Source organism: Podarcis vaucheri, assembly GCF_965113315.1.
Source record: "Podarcis vaucheri genome assembly, chromosome: 5".
NCBI classification, from domain to species: Eukaryota; Metazoa; Chordata; class Lepidosauria; order Squamata; family Lacertidae; genus Podarcis; species Podarcis vaucheri.
In genome coordinates this window covers 73,928,260-73,940,933 of record NC_138763.1, presented here as the reverse complement: position 1 = coordinate 73,940,933, position 12,674 = coordinate 73,928,260, and the positions used below count along the sequence as shown (strand labels likewise).

The 12,674-nt window shown below is 41.0% G+C and overlaps 1 protein-coding gene across 1 annotated transcript; it reads left to right on the top strand.

The window, feature by feature from the left end:
* Window positions 1-63: 63 nt before the first annotated feature.
* On the top strand, window positions 64-12,363 carry LOC309532099 (nucleolar RNA helicase 2-like). The gene is made up of 15 exons (XM_082222047.1): window positions 64-501; window positions 1,511-1,768; window positions 3,378-3,453; window positions 3,847-4,025; window positions 4,306-4,423; window positions 5,381-5,566; window positions 6,308-6,453; window positions 6,808-6,957; window positions 7,309-7,470; window positions 7,717-7,836; window positions 7,958-8,031; window positions 8,791-8,950; window positions 10,360-10,494; window positions 11,280-11,324; window positions 12,101-12,363. The coding sequence occupies exons 1-15, from the start codon at window positions 79-81 to the stop codon at window positions 12,287-12,289; spliced, it is 2,421 nt and encodes an 806-aa protein (XP_082078173.1). The 5' UTR covers window positions 64-78; the 3' UTR covers window positions 12,290-12,363.
* The last annotated feature ends 311 nt before the right edge of the window (window positions 12,364-12,674 follow it).

Here is a 12,674-nt window from a genome sequence, read left to right as displayed (position 1 = left end):
CGTTTACCGCGCTTCACCTCAGGGGAGGCGGAGCAGCGGGAGCTGCTAGCCGGGGACAGTCGCACTCGCCGCCTGGGAATGGGCTGCCTCGGCCGCTGCCTCACGCAGCACTGCGCCCGCTCGCCGGCCCTGCAGGCTTTGGGCCTCGGCCGCTCCCGGGCTTTGCCCTCCTCCCGCGCCACCAGCGACCGCTCGGCTTCCTCAGCCCCGGGCCTCCCCACGCTTCGCTCCCCCTGTTGGCGGGGCTGGGCCGGGCCAAGAGCCGCCTCCCGCAGCCAAGCGCCGCCTCGCTTCCTCGTCAGCAGCGCTGCCGGGGCGGGGCTCTTTCCTTTTACCCCGGCGTCGGCCTTGAGCAGCCGCTTGTGCCACCACCTCAGCGGAGAAGAGTCCCAGGAAATGCCCGCAGCCCCCCGGCCAGACTACGAGAGCGAGGACGAGATGGAGCCCCGCACCCCGATGGACGCCGAGGCCGCCCTGGAGGGCAGCGGCAAGAAGCGCAAGGTATCCGGGGAGAGGGAGAACGGGAGAAGACGCCGGGCCGGCTGGGCCTCGTGGCCGCGAGTGGAGAGGCGAGCCGGGCCCGGGAGGAGGAGGAGGAGGAGCCAAAGGCGGCTTCTCTTCGTCAGCCGCGGCCCTCGGCGGCCGCGTAGTCGAATCCTCGCTTCTCGGAAGCGCAAGAGCGCGTGCGGGCGAGCCGCTGCCACGCGGCTGCCTTTAACAACGTGGGCCCCGCCAGTCTTGCTTCGCTCCTCCAACTCCCCCCCCCCGGCCAAAATTATTTATTTTTTAAAAAAAACCAAGCACTCCTAATCTTATTTATTTATTTTTTAAAAGGGGAAGTGCTTCTTCACGCAGCGCATAGTTTGTAGGAGGCAGTGAGGATGGCCGCCAACTTGGATGGCTTTCTGAGAGGATTATGCAATGGGAGGATAAAGCTATCCATGGCTACTGGGCACGGTGGCCAAGCTCGGCCTCCCCAGTTGGAGGCAGCGGCGTTTCTGAAGGCCGGTTGCTGGAAACCAGGGGAGGGGAGAGCGCCCTTGTTCCCTGCTCTGTTCCCTGGTTTCCCGCGGGTGTTTGCTTGGCCACTGTGAGAGCAGGATCCTGGATTAGATGGGCCACTGGCCTGATCCAGCTATGCTCTTAGTTACTTGCGTGTAATTCGAAAGATGCATGGTTGAGCTGCATTGCAGTGTAAGCAGTACGTTGTTATTATTATTGTTCATTAAGTTTGTTATTCACTTTATCTTGCCAAACAAGCAAACAAACCCCCCACGTAGATACATTAAAGCCAGGGTGAGGGTTACATAATAGAAAACCCCATCTACTTCTAAAAGGCAACGGAAGTAAGCCTCACTGAGGTCAGTGGGACTTTACATAAGGATGTAATTTCATACAAACACAATGAACTGCATAGCTTCAAATAATATAGGGGGAAATGTGTTTTTCCATGCCGGGGAGGGGTAGATATGTCTGTGCATATTAATTTAAGGTTGTTTGTTTATTGTAGAAGGATAAAAAAGATAAATCTAAAAAGCATAAAATGAAAATTAAAGAAACACCAACAGAGGAGAATGAACTGTCTGATACAGAATTGGAACCACCCAAGCCAAAGAAAAGTAAGAAAAAGAAAGAAGTTTTTGATGACATTGAAGTCATAATTGCGGAACACAATACAACATCCTCCGCCACTAATGGGGTTGGCAACTCAAAAAAGCAGGGTAATGCTGAAGAATCAAATACGGAATGTGAGAGTGACCAAGATCAGGTGAGATGATACCTTCAGACCTTTCATTTTGTATACTTAATTTCAATGGAATTTCAGTGCAGAAGTTGGGAAAGGTAAGTGTACTAACCCATGTACTGAGGCAAGGTGTAGTCATAATTCCTTTTCCAAGCACAATTCAAAGTGTTGATGATTTTTGAGTCTTAACATGGTTTGGGACTTGGATACATGAAGGAATTCCTTTCTGTGTTTCCATGCCTGGGGCGGGGGCTTAGGTTATCTGTTATCTTTGTGCCATCACTACCTGAAATGTAGATTGCAATGAGAAAAAGTACCTCCTTGGTGTGACACCCTGTTAATGTAAACTTGCTCTACAGGGAGGCTTTCCTGGTGACAACTTTATAATCTTTTTGTCACCAGATGAAGACTTTTTAAACTTCTCCCAGACACTCTAGGTTCCAAGTTTCAACTGTTTCAATTACTTATATCAATTGCTAGTTTTAATTGTGATGTTTCATTTTTTGTTATTGTAAAGACTTTTTGGTGGTGTTTTGTTGTGGGTCACCCTGGGAACAGCATTTATTTAAGATATTGCCTGAAGGGAAGTATAGATGAAATAATAATAATTAAAAGTAGAATGTTTCCCAGTCTAGTCCACACATCTATGTTTTCCAGCATTGGAAAGTTCTGTCCAAATATTCCATACATTGGAGATGCAAGGGCATTTTATTAACCTTGGGACTTCCAAGTGCACAGACCCAAGGGTTTGGGTAAACAGGCTGAAGGTGTCCATTTTCTGAGTTCAGTTTGAGGATAAAGGGCCTTGTTCTTGTAGATGTTATGGCAAAAAATACTCTAACGTAGGGGCGGCTAACTCCTAAATGGACTGAAACTACAGTAAACACCACAGTAGGGAAAACAGCAGTAACATCAAGATGAGTAGCACCAGACTCATTTAAAAACAGCTCATCTGATGTTTAAAAGGTTGACAATGAAAAGACATAAGATTTAGTGTTTGGGAAGCATCCCTAGCAAAAGTCCCACAATTGAGGTGATGCAGTCAAAATGTCTGTGGTTGCTTTAGAAGGTGGGGTACCCAGAAGAAGGTCTCTGTAACACAGAACGCTGCTGCCAATCTATGTAAATACTGAAATAGAGGGACCAGTGGTCTGATTCGCAATGATGTAGCTTCTGATGTTCATAACATACATCAAGTTTGGAAGCTACCAGACTTTGTATGAGGAACTTAAAATAATTTCCTTTATGAATTGTCACTTGGTTCCCGTTCAAATATGTAGTGCAGTCTCTGAGCCACATCATCAGTGTTTTGCCCTTGTTTAGCTGTTCTGTTGATAAATTATGTCTGTTGACAATGCACTTTCAATATAATGGGCTTGCTGTAAGTGTTTTGTACTGAGGTTTCTGTTCTTTTCTTGTTCATCTATACTACAAGTTTATGAGAGCCTTATGTACAGGATATCTTTGTATCTCTTGCCTTCCATTCCTTATTTCCCCCCAAGATGTTCGAATCTGTGAAAACATTTACCAGATATATTAAACATTTTTCCTTCCGGCACTTCTAGCACTTTTTGGAATATTTTAAATTGATTTTCTATAACTAATCTTTTGCATTAAAAAAAAATCCCAACAGGAATTGACTGAAGAGCAAAAGGAAGGAGACTTTGCCAACTTTAATCTCTCTAAAGCAACAATTGACCTTCTCAAAGGTATGTTCTTTAAATGTTTACAGTCTGAAGCAGAACACTCCTCTTCCCCCCCTCCCTGCCCATTTTCATCTTGCTCTCACCAGGACTGGTTATTTCATTATGTCTTAGAACAGTGGCTGAGCAATAGTAGATGAGATTCCATGTAAGTACAGAATGATGCCCATTGGAACAATAGTCAAAATTTACAAATACCCTCATGCATTCTAATTTGGCTGTGAACACCAAGGAGAGAGATCTCAGAATCATAGCGGTTTCCTCCAATATTTAAATAAAAACACTTGAATTACTTTCATGCTATGAATTGGGTTCTTTTTGTATAAGCAATTGTCAGCTGTTGAATACTGATGATTTTACATACGTCTATATAAAAGCCTTAACTGTATTCTTCCACAGCCCGTGGAGTTACCTACCTGTTTCCAGTTCAAGTAAAGACTTACAAGCATATTTCTGATGGTAAAGATGTGATAGCCCAAGCTCGGACTGGAACTGGGAAAACCTTCTCTTTTGCCATTCCTTTAATTGAAAAGCTTCAGGGAGATCCCCAGGAAAGAAAAAGAGGCCGCACACCAAAGGTGAGTGAAACTGACTTTTGCTTCTTCCCCCTCCCCTGCTGCCACCCCCACATGCCCCCAGATGTGCTCCACAAAGTTGGGAGACCCTCCAGAGCAGATTGGGCAGGTAGGAGGAGGAGATTTTCACCTATGCAGCTCTGAATATCTCCCACCATGTATAATTGTGTATGTTGAAGTAAAAATAAACTTGCAAAAATTCTGAAGATTTAAATAAAAGAATATTTCAGCCTATACGTTTACAGCACTCAAATAACTAACTGCATTTCAACAAAATATTTAGGTTTTGGTCCTCACTCCAACCAGAGAGTTGGCAATGCAAGTAGCCAGAGACTTCAAAGATGTCACAAGGAAACTCACTGTGGCTTGCTTCTATGGAGGAACAGCATATAATGGACAACGTAAGAAATCACAACAGTGTTTTTTTACGGTAGTAGCACTTTAAAAAAAGAAAGAAAGAAGGTTATCTGTGTGATTGAGGAGAAAATACCATTAAAATGTGAAGAAATAGTGTTACCTTTAGATTAGGCTCTATTACTGCTTGTTACATAAATATTAGCATTGGTGGTGTGTTATTAGGTGCTAAAGACACATTCACTCTATATCCCTGCTTTTAAAAAGTACTTTTTAAAAAACTGAAGTACTGGTCCCCCTTTCAAACAAAACAGAACACAACAGTCTGAAGTAAAGTGAAACCTCGGCTCCCGAACACTGAAAACCCGGAAGTAAGTGTTCTGGTTTTTGAAGGTCTTTTGGAAGCTGAATGTCCGATACCAATCAGAAGCTGTGCCTTAGTTTTCGAATGGTTTCGAGAGTCAAACGGGCTGCCGAAACTGATTACATTCGACAACCGAGGTTTGACTGTACTTCACTGTTTCACTTTTCTTGTGTTCAGAGGTGTGTGGTGAAACTTGAAACTTACCTATAGGAATTCAGTGTTGCTTAATAGCTAGGAAGGGATATCAAAAACTGAAGAAAATAATTACAGCTCTGTCCTATGTATTTTTACTTGGGTGGAACTAACTTCCACTGTATGCAGTGCAGCTCATTCTCAGGTTAAGTAAGCATAGGATGGCAGCCTTAGATTATATTTTAAAGCAAAGGGATTAATGGAAGCACTGACAAATGTCCAAATGAATAAAGTTACACATTTTGGAGAGTAGCATGCCTGAAGGTTTGGGGCGCTACCAAAGTAGTTCCTGCAAACATTGTCGTAGATATGATCATGTGTCACAGGAAACCGTTCTTTAGAAATGTGCTGCAGAGCTGTTTCATCTTCACATGACACTTTTGTCACAATTCGTGAAACTAATTCTTCAGCAATTTAATACATAATCAACATTAACTTTCCTTCACAGTTGACCTTATGCGTAATGGCATTGACATCCTGGTTGGGACTCCAGGTCGAATTAAAGACCATCTTCAAAATAACAAATTGGACATTTCCAATCTAAAGCATGTTGTCCTGGATGAAGTTGACCAGATGTTGGACATGGGATTTGCGGAACAAGTAGAGGAAATTTTAGCATACGCTTATAAAAAAGGTAACTACTTGTTCTGTTCACCTGTCATGTCAAGCCATAGAGGTCTTTTGTATCTGGATCTGTTTGCTCAGCAGACACTGTGCAGTCCACCTTAGTCTCTCACCTGAATTGAAAGTACTATGGAGCATTGGTCAATCTGTAGTGGAGGATTAAATTTGAAAGCAATTTAGTCTTACTCTCTTTCAGTGTCAGAGGGCTTTAAATATAATTTGAGTCCAGTGCATAATATAGCATATAAATGAAAAAATGAGCTATATGTACATTGGATTAAAATTATTATACTTTATTTTTAGATATAAAAGTTATTTTTAAATATTTTGAAATACCCAGTGTCACACATTGCTTCTAAAAGGGAATGATGCTCTAAAAAGGTTTGGTATGGGGTTATGTTCTTAATGGCATTTCAATATTTTTTTTAATTGGAACTTATTAAAAGTAGAACAGGAAAATGCTCACAAGTAAAGCATGAGACATTGGATATACAAGACATGTGCATTCATTTGGGTTTCTATTTTATACTCTGCATCTGCTTCTGTTGAATATTAATACCTTGAGTGCACATTTTGAGAATTATCAGGAAGTAAGAGTGCACAAATATTAATGTAATTTCTTCACTTATTCTGAGTGGTGTTTTGCCTCTATTATGGATATGATGATTATAGATTTTCCTTTATTTTTAATCATGGAAATTAGTTTAATTGCTTTAACTTTGTATGACACAATATTTGTTTTGTGTTAAAGATTCTGAAGACAATCCACAGACGTTACTCTTTTCTGCAACTTGCCCGCATTGGGTTTATGATGTAGCAAAGAAATACATGAAATCTAGATATGAGCAAATTGATCTTATTGGAAAGAAGACTCAAAAGACTGCAATGAATGTAGAAGTAAGTAATTTCTTCCAGTGAAACAAGATTAAATTTGTGTGTACCAAGTGTAATTCTTTTCTTTAAAAAGCAAGCAAACCCACAGTAAAGATAATTGGGTTGGATCCAAAGTTGGTTATACTTCGGTTAAACTGAAATCAATTGCATTTAAGTCATAACTTATGGCCCACTCCTAGGCATGTCAACTTAGAAGCAAGTCATACTGAATTCACTGGGGCTTACTCCCAGGTAAACAGGGCTAAGATTCCAGCCTAACTTGTACCATTGATTTTAGTGGGATGAATGTTCAACTAATTAAGCCTTTAGTCATAGCTTATTTTATTGCTAACCAGCATTAATTTCATTTTCTGACAGCATTTGGCTATTGAATGTCATTGGTCCCAGAGAGCTGCAGTCATTGGAGACGTTATTCAAGTCTACAGTGGTAGTCATGGACGTACCATCATATTTTGTGAGACCAAAAAAGAAGCAACTGAACTGGCCCTGAATGCCTCAATAAAACAGGTGCAATGACCCTCATTTCTGTAAAGGATTGCTACAAATTCAACTTAGCTTGAGCTGACTGTGGGAAAGGGTGTCTTGCTGAAGTGGATGCCATTTTGGCAGTCTCACAGTGCAAGTATCCTGTTTTCTGCATGAATGTATTCATGCAGCTATGGATATTTTGGACATCACACTTTTCATGTAAAGGGGGGGGAAATAGAAAATGGGTATGTCAGAATTCAGGGAAAATATTCTCTTGCATCCAAGATCTGTCAGCTCATTTAAATTGCTTTTGGTGTGGGAAGGAAACTGATCCTTGTCATTTGTCACTTCTGCCAATAATCTCCCATTAACTCTGTTTTATGTACTTAGGATGCACAGTCTTTGCATGGTGATATTCCACAAAAGCAGAGAGAAGTTACACTGAAAGGCTTTCGCAATGGATCATTTGGAGTTCTGGTTGCAACCAATGTAGCTGCCCGAGGTTTAGATATCCCAGAGGTTGATCTGGTAATACAAAGTTCACCACCAAAGGTAAATTACTAGTTCCTAGTGGAAAGGAGAGAAACCCCTTTAATAGTATGTTCGTGTTGCAGGCCAGAGGTAGCTTACTTAAAGTGACACACAACAGTAGATGCCACATGTAGTGTTTTGTGCAATCTGTCTTTCATTTTGCATAGCTAAGCACTCTTGCATGTCAGTAAATGTGAATGTTTGGCTTCTCTGTAGCTTTTTCGTAAGATTAATATAAGCATTTCCCACAACTTTTCATTTGTGAAGGATGTAGAGTCCTATATTCATCGTTCTGGGCGCACAGGTCGAGCTGGCCGAACTGGGATGTGCATCTGTTTCTATCAGCGCAAGGAAGATTATCAGCTGAGACAAGTAGAACAAAAAGCGGTAATTGTCATCTTCCAACTTTTTTGTGTCATTTATATGTTGGATATCTAAGCCATTGGCATGTGTCTCCAAGGGTGGCTTTTCACTTGAATAATGTACATACTCTTACTCTTATCTTCAGGGAATTACATTTAAACGTGTGGGTGTTCCTACAGCAACGGACATTATTAAGGCTTCCAGTAAAGATGCTCTCAGGTACTTCATTCTTTGTTTATATTTTGAACTTAATGCAGTGTCCAGCGCATGTCACGAGTTTCCATTAACCATATCTGTCCAAGATCAGATCAGGATATTGACTTAATGAAGACAGATTACAGATTCTGCTTCACAGCCTTCTATTTTAGCTCACAAGAACAGTAGCACAGTTGCATATTTTTGTTTCTTTGCAGCATGATAATAGCACTTTTGTCAGCTGTGGAGAGTATGTATGTGGGTGTGTACTGATTTGATCTGAATTTGTCAGGAAAAACCAAGAAACAAATTACTGGAGGCATACGGGGAAGTTTGGGTAATAATCTAGAGGTTGCATCCAGCTGGTCTTCCCCCTCTGTGTTCTGTGTGCTCCTCAAAAGGCTGACGCAGAGTTTTGGGGAGTGAGGGGACTCGCCTGAACAACATGGGGAGAGGAAAATGATTTATCTACCCATTTCTGTTGTAGTTCAGCATATACTGTTGAGTGGAGCTCCCTAAACCTCTGGAGAATCTTTTTGTAGAAGGCAAAGTGGGAAGAGGAGAAGATTATGCAACTCACCTTCTGTCAGCCATTGGATACAACCCTAGAATTCCAAAGCTGCAATCCTATACATGTTCTGAAGTAAGCCCCAAAATAGTGGGGTTTGCTCTCCAGTGTGTATTCAGGATTGCAGTCTTGTTTAAGCTTCAGTATCTCCTGTGTTATGAAATGTACACTTCTCATTTCAGCAGTTTACTTATACTGACTAATCTTTTGCTCAGATCTTTGGATTCCGTTCCTCCATCTGCCATTGACCACTTCAGACAGGCAGCTGAACGGCTGATAGAGGAAAAGGGGGCAGTGGAAGCTCTGGCTGCCGCACTGGCTCATATTTCTGGAGCTACTTCCATTGAACAGCGTTCTTTGCTCAACTCGGATGCGGTAAATATGCATGCAGTTGCATAACATTTATATAGTCTATATAAGATCTGTTTTAAGGATAATCCTAGTCAAACTTTCCTGAAAGGACTCTCCATTATCTGGGTGAGAACACAGCGAAACCTCCACACCCACAAGGTCACACACCCCCTCTTGACATACTGAATGTACCAATACATTTTCTTTTTGACAAAGGACTAGCCAGTGTGGTATAATGGGTAGAGTGTAGGACTGGGACCTGGGAGGGTTCAAGTCCCCACTCAGCCATACAGTTCACTCAGTGACCTTGGGTCAGTCACTGCCTTTCAGCCTAGCCTACCTCACAGGGTTGTTATGGGGATTAAATGGGAGAGGACCACATACGCCACCTTGAACTTGGAGGATAAGGTGGGATATAAATGCAACAAACTAAATAAATGAACAAATAATATTTGAGCCATAATTTAAGTGATCGTGCATGGGCCCTGTAATTCCTTCTTTGGCAGGGGATCTTTTCCTCCCACCACCAAGGATAAAACACACACATTCATAGACATTGAATTTTGTCATGGCAACAATATTAACTACTGTTAAGGTTATCCAGGATTCTCTTTTAACTGGAATTTGAATGCTGCTTATATCTGCACTGGCCCTAATTGTATGACTGGCCTCCCAATCAGGATGTATTAAGGAAACTAAATATAGATTGGATTTATAAAAGCTAAGCAGTCTATTTGGTAGTTTCACTGAATTATTGTGGAACCCTTTTTGTACCCTATGTTGTTTTTATTAATAATAATCAAATTCTTATACCTCACCCTTCATCTGTGGATCTTAAGGCGGTTCACAGCATAAAAATACAAGATAAAAACACAAAACACAATAAAAACAAGAAACAAAACAATAACCCCAACTCCCTCTCAAAAACACAATATATAGGATGTCAGTCAGACAAAAGCCTGGTTGAATGGGAATGTTTTCACTTGGTGCCTAAAGTTGTATAATGAAGGTGCCAGGAGAATCTCCTCAGGGAAAGCATTCCACAAACAGAGATTCGACAAATCTTCTCAGTATAAAGGCCCTGCCGTGCATCACCCCCTACCAGATAGCCCCCGTTGACAACACCAACAAGGCCTTCCCATATTGTAAGGTCCAAATATGGTTGATACTGGGGAAGGCACTCTATTAGATACTTGGGCCCCAAGCCACTTAGAGCTTTATATATGCTAGTACTCTACTAACGCCTTGAATTTGGCCTGGTAGTTCACTGACAGCCAGTGTGGTGCTTTCAGGATTGGTAGCACATGTTCTTATCAGGCTGCCCCACTTAGTTAGTTGTAATGTAAAGACCTTTATCAAAAACTCTTAACAATTAACCGGTTATATCCCTCTGCTGTTACTGTAAATGTCAATTGCTGCTTGCTTTTTTAAAGGGTTTTGTGACCATGACACTTCAGTGTTCAGTAGAAATGCACACCATTGGCTATGCTTGGCGAGGTCTGAAAGAACAGCTGGGTGAGGACATTGATAGCAAAGTGTCCCGAATGCGCTTTCTTAAGGGGAAGACGGTAAGAAATATTGACCTAGACATTTTGTAGGTATTTGCTAGTTGAGCATTTTATAGTATTTGGTTTTCCTCATCTGTTCTGATAAACATGCAAAGCACAGGTTTTGCACTTGAAAACCAAAATGGTATTGGTGAAATGATTTGAGGATGAATTTTATAATTAGAGTTAGTGTTGTCGTAGGATAGAACATAATATGTTGGAAATATGCAGAGTTGAATCATCACTTTTATGTGGCTGTGAATAAGTCCTAGTTCTCTAACATTTTAAATAGAAACATTATGTACTCTAGAATTACTATGAATGAGGATTACAGAGCATGTTGTAACATCTATAAAATGTTTGGAAGTAAGGGTTATTTGATCTGCTTTATAAGTGACGGAATAAAATACAAGCACTTCTTTGGGTAGACTTCATATATTTGCAGGAAATTTTTCAAGTACTGTACAGTTATTACTTCTGTTAATGTTAATGGCTGACAAATCCTTTCCTCCTCCATTTGACTTGTGTTTAGTTATTGAAAAACCAGCCATCTGTGTTTGTCCTCATCAAACTAGTAGCCTTTTCTGGTTCTTAATGCTGGTCTGTAAAATACTTGGCCTTCGCCAGTACCTGAACTATTCACTTAAACGCTGCTCTATAATTTTTTTATACAAATCAAATGCCGGCACTTTGTCAGGCACTTACTGTTGCATCTTCATATGTGAACTAATAAGTTTGCCTTCTACAAAGTGTTGCAGATTTCTTTGTTTAATGCCTGACGGTCAGTGTCTCTCTCTTGTATTCAGGGTGTGTGCTTTGATATTCCTGTTGCTGAACTAAATAAAGTACAGGTGAGAAATTGCTACTTAATTGATTTTTAAGTTTTTTCACTTTATTATTAATACATAAATGAAGAAATATGAGCTGCTATCATTATAAAAAAATTAAATTGGAAATGTTGCATTTTAGGAAGGAAGAAATTGGTTTAAGAAATTTAATCAAGGGGTGAAATGGAACCTGATCGTTTCTACTCTTTTTTATCATTAAATACCTCTTGCCCAAGATTTGATTCCATTCAGAACACCACCACGTGGTTAAAACATGTATTTTATCAGATTATGTCCAATAACTAGCGGCAATGTAATTAACTTTTCAATGGCTGAATAGCATTTATAAAGTGTTACCTAAACCATTGTTTCCCAAACTTGGGTCTCCTGCTGTTTTTTGGACTACAGTTCCCATCATCCCTGGCCATTGGTCTTGCTTGCTAGGGATCATGGGAGTTGTAGTTCAAAAGCAGCTGGAAGCCCAAGTTTGGGAAACTGATCAAAACACTAGTTAAAGTAAGAAACATGGCATCTTTTTTTACAGAAATGCTCGCTTTTGGAAGTTTTGAAACTTCCTTTAAACCAACTTTTGTTGGTCATTGTATGGAAGAAACATAGGAGGAAATAACAGGTGTCAAGAGGCAATATAACAATACTTTTCTTAACTTACTTTGATGCCTTGGGGGGTGGGAATCTTCCATGTAGCTCAGAAAACTTCTATCCCTTTATTTTATGTGATGTTTGCAAATACTGGTTTGTAAATTCAGCGCTGATTGTAGAAAAAAATTGTTTTTTATTAGCAAACATGGCAGGATACAAGACGCTGGCAACTTTCTGTGGCAACAGAATTGCCTGAGCTTGAAGAATCACGTGACAGCGGCCGAAGTGGTGGCTCGGATTTCAGGAATGGAAGGCGAGGTGGCGGCTCCAACAGGCATGACAGATTCAGAAACAGGGGCCAAAAAAGAAGCCATAGCCGGGCTTTTTGATCATTTGTTAATATGTCATACACAGCTGGGACTAAATCACTTGTTTTATCAGAAGTAAAGTTGGTTACACTTTCCTTTGTGCTTTTTATTGCTTTGTTAGATTTGTCTCATTCATACAATTCTGGCCATATAACTCACTTGTTGGGGTAGGGAAACGGGAGTGAATCATTCTAATTTTGAATGTTACTAGGTGATTTCGCAATAAGGACTTGGGTCCAGAGTTTGCTTAATTCCCCCTGAAAAAAATTGCTCTGGGTGGGGTTAGAGGATCCTCTGGAACAATATGTGGCTCTAGGGGACTCAACAGGGAGTGGGGAATTTGACAAATGTTGCCTCCTTCTCTCCTCTCCCCCATTCCACTAGCAGGATTTCACCACTCAATCAA